This window comes from Apium graveolens, chromosome 1 (assembly GCF_009905375.1).
Source record: "Apium graveolens cultivar Ventura chromosome 1, ASM990537v1, whole genome shotgun sequence".
Classification (NCBI taxonomy): Eukaryota; Viridiplantae; Streptophyta; class Magnoliopsida; order Apiales; family Apiaceae; genus Apium; species Apium graveolens.
In genome coordinates this window covers 199,927,855-199,947,223 of record NC_133647.1, presented here as the reverse complement: position 1 = coordinate 199,947,223, position 19,369 = coordinate 199,927,855, and the positions used below count along the sequence as shown (strand labels likewise).

The following is a 19,369-nucleotide window of genomic DNA, read 5'->3' as shown; positions in this document are numbered from 1 at the left end:
GTGATTAGATTGATTCCTTAAGATGTAACATTTGCAACCAAAGACATGTAGAAAGTTTAAAGTTAATTTTCTTCTCTTGAATAATTGATAGGGAGTCATGCATTTTGCCTGATTGATTAGAGAAATATTCTGAGTGTAACATGCACAGTTAACAGCCTCAGCCCAAAAATAAGTTGGGAGTTTTGACTCCTCAAGCATTGTCCTTGCAGCTTCAATTAGTGATCTGTTCTTCCTTTCCACCACACCATTTTGTTGTGGAGTTCTTGGAGCTGAGAACTCATGCATGATCCCATTTTCTTCACAGAACATCTTCATGGTTGAATTCTTGAACTCAGTTCCATTGTCACTCCTAATATTCCTTACTTTGAAATCAGGATGATTGTTGATTTGCTTGAAATGATTGATGATGATTTCACTAGCTTCATCCTTTGATCCAAGAAAATAAACCCATGAAAACTTTGAGAAATCATCTACAATCACTAGGCAGTATTTTTTCCTTGAAATTGATAATACATTGACTGGTCCAAAAAGATCCATGTGTAGAAGTTGTAGTGGTTCATCAATTGCAGATTCAAGCTTCTTACTGAATGATACTTTCTTTTGCTTTCCTTTCTGACAAGCATCACACAGTCCATCCCTTGTGAATTCCACTAGAGGCATTTCTCTAACTAAGTCCTTTTTGACTAGTTCATTCATTATCTTGAAATTCAAATGGGACAGCTTCTTGTGCCATAGCCAACTTTCAACTGGACTTGCTTTGCTGAAAAGACAAGTAATGGATTCTGCATCTGTAGAGTTGAAATCAGCTAAGTACACATTCCCTTTTCTAACTCCAGTTAGAACCACTTTATTGTCCTTTTTACTTGTGACAATACAGGCTTCAGAATTGAAGGAAACAGTATTCCCTCTGTCACATAGTTGACTGATGCTCAATAAATTGTGTTTGAGACCATCAACCAATGCAACTTCATCAATGATGACATTATCTTTTGAAATCAATCCATATCCCATAGTAAATTCTTTGCTGTCATCTCCAAAGGTTATGCTAGGGCCAGCTCTCTCCTTAAACTCTGTGAGCAGGGTGAAATCTCCTGTCATGTGTCTTGAACAACCACTGTCCAAGTACCATAGATTCCTTCTTTGTCCCTGCACACAACAAAATCAATCAAGTTGATTTTGGTACCCAAGTGTCCTTGGGTCCAGCCTTGTTAGTCTTTTTCCTAGACTTCATTCCTCCTGCATCTTTTGACTTAGGTAACTTTGGGTCAACCTTGGTCTCAGATGTGGTTGGTTGAAGTGTAGGGTTAGTCACAGAATCATTTAACACATTTGACTGAATTTGATAAGGTATAGGTTGTGCAAACATGTTATTCCACATAGGCATATTGTATGGCATTTGAGGCATACTAAATGCAGTAAAGTAAGGATTGTTAATGTATGGCATGTTTGCAAAATGTGCATGGGGATTCTGGTGAGACATAACAGGCATAGCATGCAGAGGTGACATAGACATGTTAGGCATAGAGGGATTTGAAGGCATGGGAGCATTTTTAACAGATTTGCAATTATCAGATAGGTGATTAACATTTTTACAATGTACACAGCTTTTTCTAGGAGCATACCTATCAGGTGTGTAATTGTTATGTTTATTAATCCCTACCTTCCCATTTTTTTTAGATTTTCTTTTAGTTTCCTTCTTATCCTCAACCAACTTAAGCCTATCTTTCAACTGATCTAAAGTCATGTGTCCTATATTCACCTTACTGACATCTCTGGATGTGCTAGCTCCTTCTTTGACAAAGTTCTTGAGAATTGAATCATTCTTTTTATTTTTAAAAGAACTTGCCTGTTTTAATTGATGAGCCTTCAACGGATGCTCCTTTTCTTCCTTCAACGGATAACTTTCATCATCCGTTGATTCCACATCCGTTGACAATCCATCAATTAATTATAACTTCTTTTTGTTTTTCTTCCAGGCATCCTCACAGAATGATTCAATTCCCTGAACCTTGGCAATTTGAACACCAACATCCCTAGATGTTTTCCAGGCCTTGATTACCTCTTGCTCACTTTCTAACTGTTTAGAAAGAATTTCTACTTTCTTAACAGCTTCTTCTAGTTCACTCTCAACAGTCAAGCATTTAAGTTTAATCTTTTCAAGCTCAATTACCTGACTCTTTAACACAGCATTCCTATCACTTAAAAACACATTATTTTCTTTGATCCTAGTGTTTTCTTTAGCTAGTGATTTAAGAGAAACACGCAAATGATATAATTTATTGGACATATCATTTATGGCTTCATTGCATTCATGTTTAGAAAACTGAGAGAGATCAGTAGTAATTACCTGGTTGCTTGATGAACTAGTTTCATTTTCATCAGAATTAGCCATCAGGGCTAGGTTGACATATTCCACATCATCATCTTCATTTACCCCATCTGCTGCCCAATCATCTTGAGTGAGAAAAGCTCTTTCCTTTTGTTTGAGCAAATCAAAATACTTCCTTTTGTAATCAACTTGCTCAAATTTCTTTTTCTCAGAATTTGGCTTCCTACACTCACTTGCAAAGTGTCCACTAATGCCACATTTGTAACATTTGAACTTTGATTTGTCCACCATGTTTTTGTTTGGCTTAGTGAACTTTGTGTTTTTCCTGAACTTCATCTTTGCAAACCTCCTGGACAGAAAGGCCAGATATTCATCAATATCATCAGATTCATCCTGACTGGAATTGTCTTCATCCTCAGCAACTTGCTCTTTACCCTTGCTTGATTCTGATTTGCTTGTGCCAATTTTAAGACTTGGCATTGTCTTTTCCTCATTTCTGGCTTCAACTTTTTCACTGTCAGCTACAAGTGCAACTGATCCTCCTTTTCTCTTTCCCTTTTCCAACAGCTCATCTTGCTCCATCTCAAGTTCATAAGTCTTCAATATTCCATATAATCTTTCAAGTGTGAAGTCCTTATAATCTTGAGAATTTCTTAGAGAAACAGTCATAGGCTTTCATTCCTTTGGTAGAGACCTTAGAAATTTTAAATTGGAGTCCTTGACTTGGTACACCCTCCCATACAGCTTTAATCCATTCAATAGTTTCTGAAATCTGTTGAATGTATCATTCAATGATTCTCCTTCTTCAAAATGAAAATATTCATATTGTTGAATGAGAAGCTGCATTTTGTTTTCTCTAACTTGCTCAGTGCCTTCACAGATAAGCTGCACAGTATCCCAAATTTCCTTAGCAGTTTGGCTATTGATGACATTGTCAAACATATCTTGATCCAGGCCATTAAACAAAATGTTCATGGCTTTCTTGTCCTTGTGGACCTCTTCAATATCTTCAACAGTCCATTTAGCCTTTGGCTTGGGAATAGACTGTCCAACAGCAACTGTAGCAGTAGCAGCTGTGGCCACCTTGTATGGGATGTGAGGACCATTCTCAATGCAGTTGATGTAGCTTTCATCTTGAGAGAGAAGATGTAAATGCATTTTCACCTTCCAGTGATGATAGTTATCTCTTTCCAGGATTGGAATCTTTACACCAATATCCTTCTTACTCATGATGTTAGCAGAATAGATCTTTAAACTCTTTGTATGTTAAGAGTTTGCTCTGATACCAATTGTTATTCCCAGTGGACTAACAATGAGATTTACAGAAGGGGGGTTGAATGTAAATCTCAAAACTTTTTCAAGTTTTGAGCAGTTTGTAAGACTAAGTGTTTGAGTGATCAAATGTGTGTGAATTGCTTGGAGCTGATGCAGACAGATATATATTCAAACACAAATGTAATGAACACAAAGAACTTAAAAACTTTTCTGGTGGATTTGTTGTTCCACCAGAGATGTGTTATTTCAGAAAATCTGTGATTCAAAACTAAATCACAGCTGCTTCCTAGTACAAACTAGATGATTTTCTCTCTTGATATTTCTAAACAGCTCAGGGAAGATTCCTTTCTAATTACTAGCTACTACTTGGTTTATATAACCCCAAGTTTACAAGTGAAGACAAAGATAAAGTACAATAAGACAATAGTTCTCCACTTGTTTCTGTTCCATTTTTATCCAGTGTAATATGGAATTATCTGTTGACTTTCCATTTTGAACCAGACTAAAAATGGCTGCTTTTTCTGTTGTTCGTGAAATAGGCTACCACATCTTTGTCAATCCATGTGCCTCTGTCAGCTTTGTTAACTGTCACTATCAACTGCTATGAGACTGAGCATCCGTTGAAGTTTTCATCCGTTGATGGCTTTATCCGTTGATGCTCTAGCAGTGCATCCGTTGAAGCTTTCATCCGTTGATGGCTTTATCCGTTGATGCTCTAGCAGTTGAAGCTTTATCCGTTGAAGCACTTATCCGTTGATGGATATTATCCGTTGAAGCGTTAGAGACATCCGTTGAAGCTTAGTTTCTTATCCGTTGAAGGTCTTCAATATCCGTTGACACTTCTTCACTTATACAAAATTACAAGGCATGAAATATTTACAATTAGCCCTCCTACTTGTACATCCATTAGTAGTCAACATGACTGATTATCTCCTAACAACATCTAAGAATTACAGCTTGAAACCAGAGAGTGAGATGTGCTACAATACCAAACTTATTGCTAAGTAAGGCTACTCCTTCAACGGATAGTCAAGATGGTCTTATCCGTTGAGGCTACAAACACTAGATTTCTACTTAAGTGTTTTGTTGAACTTATCATCAAACTAATACACATATTCCTAACATTAAACATAATTATCTTTTATAAAAATACCTTTAAATATCAATAAAATTATAAATTTCAATCCTTAAATTACTTTTTAAAACTAAAATATCAATAACTTATACACCCATGTGTATATTATTAATTATTATCAAATATATTATTAAAATTTTAAATAATTAATTTTATAGCTTAAATTTTCACTTCATACTAAATTCAAAACATTATATATTATTAAAAATAATTCGTGTATTGCACGGATTTTAGGCTAGTTGAATATTTAAAACAAAATTTGTACATATCTTTTCGCTTTACTTCGGGATAACTTTAGTCGGTTAATAATATTTAAATCATCATTAAATTAAATATAAATTAGTGAACTTAGTGTGCGCTATAAATATATACCTTGATATAAATTAGTTGGACACGGGTTGACCGTTTGGGTCCACCTTTTCTACTTGAAAAAAAACTGCTATCTTGAAAAATATTTATGGATACTACTCGTCAATACGTGTATGAATTAATATTGAAAAATAATTGTTATTAAAACTATTCTTAATTTTTTATTGGTTAAATATAAAGTATATGAATTTGTAAAATCAAATAACTATAATATTTAAATTTAAATTATTACTTTATCATAATTACAATTTTAAGATGGTAATAGTAAATCAGAGATATATTTTTATATAATGTGATTGTTGTAAAATTTAGGGGTAGTCATAATATTTAATTTAGAATTATTAACTGACTGTAGTTAATATTATAAGATGAGAATGGTAAATTAGGTAAATTTTTAATATAATGTGATTGATCTAAAATTTAGGGGTGATCTCTCATTGGTTAAAATTGAATTAAAAATATGTGACTGATTAATTCAATCATATGATTAACTCAGATATTATAAAGTAGGATGAGCCTGTTGAAATAAAATTGTCGGAACAATTAATATGGAATGAACGAGGTATGTATGTTGCGAAGACCATAAATTCACCTAAATTTATCCTTAACCAATGAAAACATGTTTAAAATAAACTTTTTAATACATCCCTCAAATTTATGATTTATATGGATGATAACGAGTGTGTTCCCGACGTTGATATGACAAAGGTCAATATTGATGCCGCTTAAATTCAAGTTTTTTGAATTATTTAGTTATTTTAGATTGGATTGAAATTACAATGAAGAGCTAGTAGACACATAATTAAGTTACGAGTCGGGTAATATAGAGCACTTGATGTAGCTAAAATAATATGTATCCGCGAGGTTGTTAGGTGTATAAGAAATAAACACTGAAAGAAAGTTAAGACATCGAAACAAATATCACCTTGTAGTTCAAGCAGTTAGGAGTTTTACTATCATGCTTTATTACTCTGGCAAGATAAACACTGTTAGATGAGTTTAAATAACATAATGTATTTTTTAATTTTGTAATATGATATGTGAACAAAATGACCCACTATTTATTAATATATAATTGTTCTACCTATTATCGTGTTTTGACGAATAGATGATATCATTACGAATACCGATATTATGTTAACTGATATGCAACATTAACAAAATTTATTTCCATTATAAATAAAAATTCAAATTCAAATATTGTCAAGGGATTTAGGAAAATTCTCTTTGGTGCACCTGTGAAATTGTTTTTTCATATGTTGTCATGTTTTGGTCTTACGGACGACACCCTCAAATTAATTGATTAAGCTAATAACGACATTATGTTAGTGAAAATGTTAGTAAAAAAAACAAAAATTCATATACACGTGATTACCTTAAATTTGAGCAACTGCAACATTCTGATACATAAAGTGAAACAGAATGATCAAAACATAGGAACAAAAAATGATCCAATCTAGCAAAATCAGTCCAAAATATCATCATTATATTTCAATACATCAAAAGCTCATGATAGAAAATTAGCTAAAGTAAATAGATGCATCATGGCTGAGATTGGGATGTTGGCCTCTTTGACATGTTGATGGATGCTTGTGAAACTTCTGCCTTGGCTGATGCTCTTGTTGTCTTGGCTGCATTTGATTGATCTATTTTTCTAGGATATTTAATTACCACAAGTACACCACTGACTTTCATTTTCTTCATTTGTTTCCTAGTCAAGCCTCCCTTACATGTCTCAAAATTATGTCCAAAATATTCACACTTTTTGCATTCCACAGTTTTAGCCCTTTAACCTTTCTGATATTTTCCTTCCTCCCTTTTACTATTCCTACGTGGCCTTCCTACCCCCATCTTCATAGTTGGATGCATAATTGTAGGTTCATCATCATGTTGAGGCCATTGGTCTTGGTCAATTTTAGCACGAATCATTGTCCTAATTGCATGCCTATAAGGGATACCAGATATATGCCAAGCCCCACAAGTACAAACTTTATTAACTTAAAGATAAAAGGAATTGGGATTTACCCACATAAATTTCATATTATTCAGGACTAGACATATAAATCTTGCAGCTGATTGTATCCTTCCCAATCTTTTTAACAAGTTTCATGATCTTTGGACAAAGGTCATCATTATTTCATGGAAGTGCATTTTCATGTCTTGAAGCAATTCTGACCATTCACACTCTCCTAATTTCTATTTACAACAAATGTATGTAAGTGAGTATATGTATGTATACATATGTGCATGAATTCAGAATATGTAAATGCATAGAAAATTACCTTCAAGCAAAGTCAAAATTGCCCTACATCTGTCAATGCAAATGTGGAATTGAAGCTCTCCACAAAATTTCTCGTGTTGGAGTCATTGCACATATTTGGATCAAACTTATGCTTACTCCAAATTGCAGCATCCCCTAGCCGAGTAAACTATTCCTTTACCCTGTCACCTCCTTCAATTTTAAGTTTCTCCATGGCTTTCCTAAATGTGAACTGGGATGTGGCATTGCAAGCTCTCCAAAATACGATACACATTAAGGGTCCGAAAAACTGTCTCTTATAATTTCGGCTAAGATTCCTGCAACAATATCTTCTCTTAGTAGTGGGCCGGGCATGCTCTAGAGTAAGATCAATTCCATGACAATAACATTAGAATGCATTAGAATAAATACACATTAAGAAGTAAATGCAAAAGAAATTGATAATACAGGTAAAATGTACCTTTTGTCTATCTGATATTATAGTCCAATCTTTCAGTTTGACTCCCTAAAATACTATAGAGATTTCTAATAAAAAAAAAAGACAAGTTGTCATTGTTTTCCACACTAACCACTACATATGCTTGAGGAAAAATCTCATTATTGTCATCCAATGCTACTGTTGATAGGAGTACACCCCCATAATTTTCCTTCAAATGGGTGCCATTAACCCCAATCAATCGCCTACATCCTGCTAAAAAGGCCTTCCACATTGCAACAACTGCCTTCGAATGCTTTCAGATTAAGTGAAAGCAAAGAATGCTTTAGAAACATGATTTGTTTAACATATGATATTTACATAACCTGAGATGTGTCCTTATAATTCATCATGGCCACCAAGTAGCTTCTCAACTGCAAACTTCTCCATTGTGTACATGGAGGACTATTTTGTATACACATCATATCTCTGAAAAAGAAGTTCATTCAATGTCTTACTCGGGATATCCATATTATCCCTGATATTATCCATCAATTTACTAGTTGCCCATTTAATAATAATACATGGTTATTTATTTCTAAACCCTAGTTGAGTAGCATGGTCTATCTTCTTTATAGACTAAGTTATTCCATCTTTAAGCTTGCTAACATGTATTTTCCATCCACAACATGCTGCCAAACTTGTAGTTGTGTACCTCCCATTATGAACCTTATTAATAGTGATTGTAAAATCCTTCTTGGATGTAGTAGTCTTTCAGTGTGTCCTTGAAGTGTTTTTTATCTATAAAAATCATCCATGGCTTCAAAATAGTCTTCCCAATTTTTGTGTTTTCATAGATTTCTCCATTTGTGTACAGTCTTTGGTAGTAGTTCTCATCATTATCATCATCAAAAAAATCCAGCCATTCATCAGCTTTTCAGTTGTCATTCACTTTAAGTGCCCCAATGTTATCTTTCTCATCAGAATAACCATGATCCATCTCTTAATTTTGTGTAGTTTCAACATCATCACGAGGACTATCTTTATTTATCAAACCTTACCTTTTTTGACAGTATTTCTACCTTTACTACTTTCATCTTCTTGAAATATAACTTTAACATCATCGGTAGGAATTTCAACTACACTTAGCACTTCCTCTTTTCTTGATAATCATTTCCTTCTAACTATGATCTTCGATATTTTTTTAGCAAACAAGTATTGCTCAGGAAGTATTGAATTTTGAGCCTTTATTGTCACTATAGGGGAAAATCTAGGGTTTCTCCTGGGCTTAATAGCTTGAAAAGCTGTTTTGGGATAAACAGATAGTGGTGGTAGATTTGTTTGAGATGGTTTAAGTTTTGATTTAGGTAATTTTTTGGATTTATTTTCCTTGCTGGGTTTTTTTTATTTTTGGGTTGGGTGGGTTCATCATCAGTAATTAAGGTATCTTCAAGATTATTAAGTATAAGAAGGTCATCAAGATGACCCAAATCACCCATAATGCTCAAATTTTCAGCTCTCCATTCATGGTTCAATAGTAACTTATACAAGGGATCTAGTTTCATCATGGTGTCAACCCAAACTATAATCAACTTATCAGGGATTCTTGCATACATTGTGAGAAAATCTTTATCAGTTATCAGTTTTCGATGGTTCATTTTCCACATATAAGTAAAGATTGAAAATGATAATTGAACTTCATTCCTAATCTTTTTGCTTCATCCTCACACTCAATGATAATTTCAAGTAAATTAGATCTCTCCACATCTAATTTATAACATCCACCAACTTAAGATTTTCCGATTAAACCTTAAAATCCTAGGATCATCACCCATTCTGCAAATCAAACACACCTATTATATGAATATGCATATGAACAAACACAAACGAACAAACAACAAACCGATCGTACATGTATATTCTTTGTACACATTTATACGATTGAATCGAAAATATACATGCAACTTTAATTAAATGAAATGATTGTGATGATGTTGAATGATCCCATTTCTCCCTCTTTTTCCTCTTTTCACTCGAATCCTAACTCAAGGTCTAATTGAACCCGTAGGTTTAGAATTGAAGTTGGCCATAGGTGTAATAGGACTAGACCCGACCTAACATTTCATTTTTCTTTTATTTAGGTTTTTATTTAATGTAATTTTGATTTCAAAACTACAAAGTGGATTAAAAATAATAAAATATATGAATTAAACATTTAACTAACATTTTTACTTACGTAATCAACTATATCGGTCAATTCGAGGATATCATCCATATGACCAAAAATGAAATGACACCAAATGAAAAAATCAGTTTCCCAAGAATACCAATGAGAATTTCTCGATATTTAAATTTATCAAAGATACTATGTTAAATGATATGCAATATCAATGAAATTTATTTTCATGATAAATAAAAATTTAAATTCAAATATTATTAAAAGATTTAAATTACATCAAAGATCAAAATTCCCAAAATAAGCACCCGATTGAAACTGAAGCTCATATAATAAATTAGATTCCCAATTGATAAAAAATATTTAAATCATTCATTTAAAATTTCCAAATTTCAAATCATAGGAGTAATAACATCATCATATCCACGGTCTTTCTCTGTCCTTTTGAATTAAGCTAATCCCAATCCATAACGTCTGGTCCCACATCGTCTCTGATATCCATACCAAAAATATACAAACTGACACGCAGATACACCCTACAATTCAGCACACTATTAACACTAGTAGCGCCACTACTCCTACACCTAGTCTCCTACATCACCCCATTTACACACCAGTCCTCCCCATTTCCTCTCCAAATCAATCCATCTCTCTCTCTCTCTCTCTCTCTCTCTCTCTCGCTCCCTCCGTCCCTCTCTCTCTCACTCTCTCTCTCTCTCTCTCTCTCTCCCTCCGTCCCTCTCTCTCTCTCTCACACACACTCTCTCTCTCTCTCCCTTCTCCTCTCTCTTTCTCACTCACACACCTCTTTCTCTCTCTCACTCACACACCTCTCTCTCTCTCTCCCTATATATTTTACACTCATTCTCTCTCCCTCTCTCAAACTCCCACGCACTTCTCTCCCTCTCTCTGACTGTCTCTCTCTCTCAGAAAATGCGTAACGTAAGAATCAAACCGACTTTCTGCGACCGCCGCTACCGCCGGCGCACCTTCACCATCAAATGCCACAACCGCACTATCCTCACCACAGTCACCTCCACTCCGGCCGTCGTCCGCTCCTGGCTCCACCGCGTCATCATCTCCTTCTCTCACCACCTCAACTCTCGCCGCCTCGTCGTCGGCCTCGGCGTCCAATGGCGCGAAAACTCCTCCACCGCCGCCACTCTCCAGCTCTGCGTCGGTCGCTTCTGCCTCATCCTCCAACTCCTCTACACTCCTCGTATCCCTCTCTGTCTCCGCCGCTTCTTATCCAATCCTTCCATCACTTTCGTCGGCGTCTGGAACAGCCGCGATCGCGAGATGCTTTCGCGATCGCATCACAATATCGACGTCGATAACCTCATCGATGTCCGCCGCGTGGCAGCTGAGAAGAGAAATGTGAGTGTTCAAGTCTCGATGGAGAGATTAGCGGAGATGATATTAGGAATGTACGGATTGGATAAGCCTGAAGAGATTGGGAGGAGTAATTGGAATGTGAGCTTGTTGAGTCATAAGCAAGTTGTGTATTCTTGTGTTGATGCTTTTGTTTCGTTTTGTTTAGGGAGAGATCTCGATGCTTGGGACTGGAATCGATATAGGTACATCGCATTCCTTTCGTTATATTTATGTGTTTCCTGTAATTGTGTTGTGTTAGGGTTTTACGATTGTGTTTTGTTAGGGTTCTACGAACGTAACTTGTTAATTATATAATTTGTTGAGCTAGTTTTTTATCAATGTGTTACGAACTCGTTTATTTTAGATGCATTTTTGTTTATAAATGTAACTTGTTATTTTTGTATTCGTAATTACTTGGTTACAAATGTGTTTATTTTAGATGCATTTTTGTTTATAAATGTAACTTGTTATTTTTGTGTTCGGGATAACTATATGTTACGAATGTGGTTATTTTAGATGCATTTTCGGTGTAGGACTGATTTGAAGTTTTAAGTAAAATGTGAGATGATGATAGTTGATGTTGATTGGTGGATTGTTGTTTGATTAATGTTGAGGAATACTAGTGGAGTTTTATATATGGAATATTGATGTTTGAATTGGAGAGTTATTTATTTAATGTTGAAGAATTTACATGTTGCTGGGGGTTCTGATTTAAGCCTCTTTGGAAGGATTGCAGTGTTGTTTTTGTGTTTATGAATTTATGGATTTGTTATAACTTATAAGAGTGAATTATGATCGTGAGAATGTATGTAGATACGAAATTTAGTGAACTCCTAAAGTATCTACTGTAAAGACAAAATTGGAATGTGATGCGTGATACGTACGCAATCCTTGGGCGCCATTTTCACATCTTACGCTGGTCCTCCTCCATGTACCTCTTGCTTTATAACTATACATTTTCATTTAAATTTAGCAATAAGAATGTATCATGTTTCTTAATTTTCTTACCATTCCGAGGACTATATTTTGGAAATAGCCTTCTTGATATGTATATTGAGGAAACAGAGAACTTGTAATTTCTTTTAATCAACCTTACAGTTGAGTTGAACTATCTTTACAGCTAAATGTCTGGTTTGTAGAAGCCAACTTTATTCTTGCAGCCAATAAACTTTGACAGTAGATACTCTGTGTTTATTTTACTTTAGAAGGAGACTGGTGTGAGGTTGTATCAGATCTTTAGGTCTGTGCTGCTTACCGGTAAATATTTGGATAGCCCTGGCTTTTGCAGTCAAACAGAACATGAAATAGGTTTATAACTGAGTAAAATATGTTATACATGTTGAGTATGAGTTTTGGTGATGATGTTGGCATTTATTGCCTTTAAGTAGCCAGCTCTTGTTATTACCTCTTCACTTAATTTAGATTGTCATATGTGATGTAATAATTGCAAAGATAACCTAATCATGCCTGTTATCTACTTCAAATTAGGATGTTCTGTTTGGGATTCAGCTTTTACACACACACACAAACAAACACACACCAAGTTACTGCATTTAAGATCATTGAGGTTTTATAGTTTGTTTGCTTCTTGCGAGCTTTGCAGCGCTAATGGTATCACATTTACATATCCTTGTTTCGAGAGATTGGATGCTCTACTCGGAAATTTGAGTTGGAAAGTACTGGGTAAATGTGGCAACTAAAACTATTTGTTTCGTTTTTTTAGGAACACGAATCAAGGAGCATTTGCTGGCCACGTTTGTCTTATCACTACTGCTGCTCCCACGGTCACAGAGTATTCATCTGATGATGAGATGGCAGAAGTGGAGGATGAAGACCATCAGTATCACTATGATGAAGACTGTGGGTCTTACTTTATATAGCAGGGGGGTGGTGTTCATATTATATATAACTGACAATATGGTCAAGTAGTATTACTCTAAGCAGGAATGACTTACCTTTTTGCTTCTGAAGTCTATGGTACGAGTCGTCTTCATAGTAAGGAGATGCACTTTTTGATGTAAATGATGAAATGTTCAATGCTAATGCTAATGCTTACAGATTCCACTGATTGCTATAGAAATGGAAATTTAAGCTCTTCCTAGATATCCAATATGGTTTAGTATTTCATTATTCAGTTACGGTTCAGTATTATTTCTTTTACCTGTTTCCGTATTTTGGTTCGTTTTAGCATTGAAAGATAGCTAGATGATATGCTTAAGTCGCATTACTGAAATTTGGCATTGCTTAAAGTGTTATTCATATTATATAAAGCAAATGTCAACAAATCTTGAGACAAAGCATTATGTAACCAACACAGGAGCACTATTTAGCTGGGTACAGGCCTACATGGTAAGATAATACAATCACCACGTCTAATATGACACTTTCAGCAAACACAGGTTGCTAAACATAACTAGTCAATCTGTTTCATCAGTTAACTGCTCTGCAGTTCTTACGAATTTCACCTTTATTACCAGCTGCTTGTAGTCTTCCCATTCTTATCATTGATCTTCTGAATTCCTCAAAAAAGATTTCTTGATCATCAGCATATAACCTGACTAGTTCATGCGTCTGCTCGTCTCCAGTCACCAGCACTTGGTCAGAGGTAAGCAAGCCTTCGCCAGAAATCAAATTAACGTAATACTGATTATCGAATGTTGATGGTGTGACAAGGTCTAGCTGCGCTAAAGCTGCATTTGCTTCGGGTGCCAAGCACAATTGCTGGAGTGATGAAATGAAATCCAAGTTAACATCTGGACCGTTTGCACTTGAACTCTCAGTACTCCCATTTAGCCTCGAGATAAATGTCGTGCACCTAGCTTTGCCCATTGTGTGTGCTCCTGCTCCAAGACATTAGTAAAAAAATTATCTTCCTAGCAATGAATTTGAACCAATGTAAGCTGAGCTAACATTTCCTTACCAGAAAGGGTAACCATGTCATTGAGGTCAAGCCCCGCAGCTTGAAACTTGGACGCAAGTGTCTGAACATCGGAGTTCGGGGCTGGAATGTTATTGTTTGCTGCAGTTTTGCTAGCAGTTAAACTGTCCATTCTACCAGTCTCAACTTGCCAACCAGGGCCACCAGACTACAAATCCACAAAAACCAATTTATCACTACTCAATTATAAGATCTCACCTGATACCACATTGTAAAAATAGTTATGCTACTCGAAAGCTATGGTGTGTCATGAAACAGAACATAGCTATACCAGAACTACTGAGTCTCTGGCTGCAATGGTAAGAATGTCAGCGCAGGAAACAACTCCAGGGCATAGTGATTCTATCTCAGATTTTATGGCATCAATTAGCTCAAATCCTCTTAATGAGTTAGCATTTGGCGCTGCAGTCTTCTCTCCAACAAAGTTAGGTGTGTCATCCAATAGCACGGATGCATCACATCCCTGCAAAACATTCAAAAATTTCAAAATTATGCAGACTAGAGGCCTGTGTAATCTTATATAGTTAAAAGATTAAAAGAGAAGCAAATAAGTTCAAGTTGAAAGGGTGACTTGCATTAACAATGCAGTCATGAAAATGCAGACGAAGCAACGAAGCTGCAATTCGAGGGTCATCAGTCATTGCCTTATCAACCCACGAATGCACAATTGCTTCCGCCTCGGGGCAACTATCCTTGTACACCCCAAAGCTTAACGTAATAGTGACACCATCACCTACACAAGCTTCACTCGATTTGTTCGTCAAGTTTCTAGTAGCCAATGCTAGCGAGAGGTTGAATAGGATGATCAACAAATATATTTTCAAATGCATAGTCATATTGTGACAACTCTAACAAAACTACAAGTCTACAAGTATGTTATTATGGAAACTTGTGTATGATCTTATATAGAGAACAAGATTCAGGGTTGTTCAGAGAGAGATGAGGTCTGCAAATGTACCAACAGGAGTGGTTAATTGAACTATTCAAGGCTTAGAACAAGTCAGTCAGTTAAAAAACACAGTACATGACATGCATGCAGGCTCTAACAAGTTACCTAATGCCATGTGCATTTAACTGCCTTCTGCAAATTCCATTTTAGCTCTGGAAAAATTCAGTTCTGATAGAACTCTGTCGATCACTTTGGTCATCATCTTAATTCTATCTAGAAGAGAATGTTTTTGTCACTACTCAGTTACTCTTTCTAACACCAAGATCATTTTTGACAAAAAATTAGGTTGGAGTCAAATTTGACATGTATATTTCAGAATATTAATGGATTGATTACTCGATTGACTCGGATCATTGTTATCATACATGCATGTCAAAACACAGATTCTAGCTAGTTTATTACAAATCTTGAATCAATCTTATAGCTAATTGATTATAAGTACACTGAACACTCCCAACACCTCTTGGTATAACGGTACCTTACCAGCTCATAGCTATGTATTTAGTAAATTCTATTTACATATTCATTTAACGAAATAAGGCTTGCTATTCATTTTCTGGTCTTGGGCTTTGTATTGCAGATGGGCCTTGGGCTGAGTCTAGCAACGCATTGTTTCGGTCTAATTTTTAATCTCAAATAGGATTCTAAATTCCAGATTTCGGAAATGATAATTATTGTATGAATTTATAATTTATTGGGTGATTTTTAAAAAATCGGATAATTGATCAATGATTTATGATCGATTTTTGAGCGATTTATCGGCGATTATTGAAAAATCGACCGATTTCTATAACAACCTAGAAGTAGTAATGCATAGTTTACATTTAATATCAAACCTGGGAGAGTTTTTAATTAATAAAGGTTAGTAGATGACAACGACATTAAATCTAACACCTGTTAAATGGTACTTAATGAACTTGGATTATTAAAAACTACCAGTCATCATCACATTACAATGTTGTTAATAAAAATAAAATAACAGAAAAGCTCCAAAAATATGTAATTAGGACGAAATGCTTTTCTTAAGGTAAACTAAAATATCAGTAGCTAACAAGAACTAAATTTACTTTCTTATTCTGGAGCACGCATGCAGCTTACTTCTTCTCCTCTGATTGCATTTGACATGACACCATGTCTTCGAGAAGCCCCTGATCTCGAAACAACGATGAAGGAGAAAACGACAATTCTGTTTCTTCAGAAACATGATTAGGAACATCGAAGGAACTGTTACTGTAACTAGTGTCCCTGGAGTTCGGAAAAGATGTTGACCTAATAGTGTAACTTTGATGCTGCAGAAGTAGTTGCTGAATATTCTGCTGCTGCAGGCGTTGCTGAGTGCTCAGAGCATCACCGCGAAAACCGTAAGGGTCTGGTGAGATTCCGATAGCACTAGGGTGTGCTACTGGGCACAAATGGTTGTGGTTGCCTTCATATGTAGTAACAACAACTGAAGGGTCAGATGATGATCTTTCCACTCTTTTCAACACACCACAGGATGTACTAGTGCAACGATAGTAGCTCCTGAACAAAGTTACAGTCACAACATTAATAATGCAGGTAAATTCAAATCAAAATTTTAAACCTTATTGCTAGGTGTGGCAATAGTGATGTGAAATTCACAAGGGGCCTAATAGTACTGTATATGCATGCAGAGTGATTTTTCAAATCTCAAAAATGAAAACTCATTAATTTTTGGAAATTTACGAAAATAGTTGCAAAAAAACGGATGTGGGTTGCATATGTGGTTGCAAGGTTGATCCGTATTTTTGCAAATATTTTCTGTAACTTGGGTATTTATGAAAAAATCCCTTAATTTTTTGACCAACCATGCCGGCTGTACGTAATGTCGAGAATTCGAATCTTGTTAAAAATGCAGAGTTGATTAAATTAAACATTTTTATTCATGATTTGACAAATAAAATATTATCTCCGTCCTAGCGGATTCTATATGTGCACTATCTGCACGCATTTCGAGACTTTTATAAAATATAGTTTCATAATATTTTTTGCATTTTTTTTGTGAATAAAAGTTTAAACATAAAACTTTTATTCAGAAAAAAAAATTTAAAAAAATATTGTGAAACCATGTTTTAAATGAATATTAAAAAATGTGTCAAAAAATAATGTATAGAATTTAATGGGACAGATGTCTTTCTCTACCTTTGGTCTTTTTGAATGACAAAATCTAACAAACAATTTGGCATCATATGTTAAAAACTCAATATGGACATAAAATATATAGTAGATTGGAATAATAGAATACTTTGAAAGATAAAATACAGATCCAATGGCTAAAGCGAGTACCTTGGAAAAGGACTATTTTTGACTGCTTTTTGGCCATATTTCCTCCATCTATATCCATCATCCAAATGATCAATATCTGTCTTTGTCATAAACGCAAATCTCGGCTCTCTTTGCTTTTTTGTGATCTTCTTCTTCTTCTCCGATTTTAGCCTAAACAATAACATTTTATTTAGTAATAAAACATATTTAATCTAGCTGTCCCCCATTTTACTAAAACGGATAATTACAAAACATCAATCAACAGCTGTGACCAGATCATGTACGCAATCGCATTAACCAAATTATCATAAAAATCAGTATTCTAAACATCGACCGACTCACGTACGAGAGTACTCAAAATCGTAGATATATCGACCCGGAATCAAGCGACTACTTTCTGAGTCGACCGATTAATTACTCAAATTTTGAAGACGTAAGCAGTAAAATCAATTTTCGAGTTTTATTAGCTTATAACGATCTATGTATATCAGCGTAATTAGGATTTAAAATGACCTACGATATGTTTGATACATTATATAACAGAAATGTTACTGACTTGAACAAAATTAGCTAACGAGATTTAAAATTAAAAAAAGAGTAGTGCCTGTAAAAAAATTGTACAGAATGACATGGCACTTGAGTATTTTAATAAGTATTGCTGATGTAAATGCAGAGGATATTTCAATTAAAATCCACAACATATCATTATGTAAAAAATTTTGTATACAATTTTATACACCAAGCATTTTCCTTAAAAAAAATATTCAATAATTTGTTTTTAGCTCAAACATGTTAGCTTTGGAAGCTGTATAGTCCATGGCTAAAACAAGTAAAACAAAGCAAACCATTGTTACAAGAAAATTAAATCTTACATTTTTTTGTTCTTTCCAGTTACTTGACTTCTCTTGCTCTGCTGATCATCCTTAACTGCATCATTCGACGAAGTACATATCGACGAGGAGTTGGGTGTCTCTGCATCGTTAACAACTTCACTTGTTTCCGCTACGGCGGAAACATGCTGTTGTTGCTGCTGCTGCACTTCCACGGAAGGAAGCTGAAACAAATCAAATATAGAAGTAGACTGATCATACACATCTTCGCTCCCCAGCATGTCCAAAAATCTCTTCTCGCCGTCCGAAAAGCTCGCAAACGAAAACCCTACTTCGTCGAAAAATGTCGAATTCCCCATTGCGAGAAAATATCAATATTCGGAGCGATTGATCACTAGTTATATATCTTAGATGTGTTGAGTTAGCTTACGAGAGAAGAGCGAACGTAGATTTAGTTAAGTAGAAGAAAGTGTTGTGGTATTTATAAAGAGTACTAAAAAAATGAAAATGTGAAAGGAATAAGAACGTATTATTGGGGTTTTGTTTGTTATATTGGTCCTGGATAACAGGTTGGCGAGAGGAGTTTCCCACTTATATTTTGTTGACCGGCGATTCCCGGTTGACATGGGCCAGCATACACGAATGTGGGACCTACATGAGGAGTTTAGCAGCAAATCACTTCTTAACATAGCTTATTGTATACGAATGAGATGCACTTAAATTAATCAAGTGGGAAGTAAAAAGTAAAAAATTATACTTAGTATCTAATGAGAAAATTGCATCTTAGGGTGTACTTGGACAATTTATCTGAAGTTGAGATATTTTATAATGTAAAATATTAATAACAAATCTGTAAATTTATACACGACCCTCTTATATTTGTAAAAATATTTTTTTGTTAAATTGTTCTCTTTTAACCTGAAGCATCTCTCTTGAGACCAATTTTTTTAGTAGGAAACACAGAGTGTGTACCGGGTAAACTCACAGGTGCACGCAATAACCTGCAAATCACGTGAACCAAAATAAACCGCACTTA

General features: G+C 35.0%; 3 protein-coding genes across 3 annotated transcripts; 1 reads left to right on the top strand and 2 right to left on the bottom strand.

Moving 5' to 3' along the window:
- The first annotated feature begins 10,524 nt into the window (after window positions 1-10,524).
- On the top strand, window positions 10,525-13,436 carry LOC141724210 (uncharacterized). The gene is made up of 2 exons (XM_074526256.1): window positions 10,525-11,536; window positions 13,057-13,436. Exons 1-2 carry the CDS (start codon window positions 10,893-10,895, stop codon window positions 13,211-13,213), a joined length of 801 nt encoding a protein of 266 aa, XP_074382357.1. The 5' UTR covers window positions 10,525-10,892; the 3' UTR covers window positions 13,214-13,436.
- A 123-nt stretch (window positions 13,437-13,559) lies between these two features.
- On the bottom strand, window positions 13,560-15,143 carry LOC141678245 (peroxidase 40). The gene is made up of 4 exons (XM_074484514.1): window positions 14,847-15,143; window positions 14,543-14,734; window positions 14,254-14,419; window positions 13,560-14,173 (listed from the first exon to the last, which is right to left on the bottom strand). The coding sequence occupies exons 1-4, from the start codon at window positions 15,105-15,107 to the stop codon at window positions 13,764-13,766; spliced, it is 1,029 nt and encodes a 342-aa protein (XP_074340615.1). The 5' UTR covers window positions 15,108-15,143; the 3' UTR covers window positions 13,560-13,763.
- A 966-nt stretch (window positions 15,144-16,109) lies between these two features.
- Window positions 16,110-18,833, bottom strand: LOC141678254 (putative WRKY transcription factor 48). The gene is made up of 3 exons (XM_074484526.1): window positions 18,376-18,833; window positions 17,525-17,674; window positions 16,110-16,741 (listed from the first exon to the last, which is right to left on the bottom strand). Exons 1-3 carry the CDS (start codon window positions 18,690-18,692, stop codon window positions 16,315-16,317), a joined length of 894 nt encoding a protein of 297 aa, XP_074340627.1. The 5' UTR covers window positions 18,693-18,833; the 3' UTR covers window positions 16,110-16,314.
- Window positions 18,834-19,369: the final 536 nt, after the last annotated feature.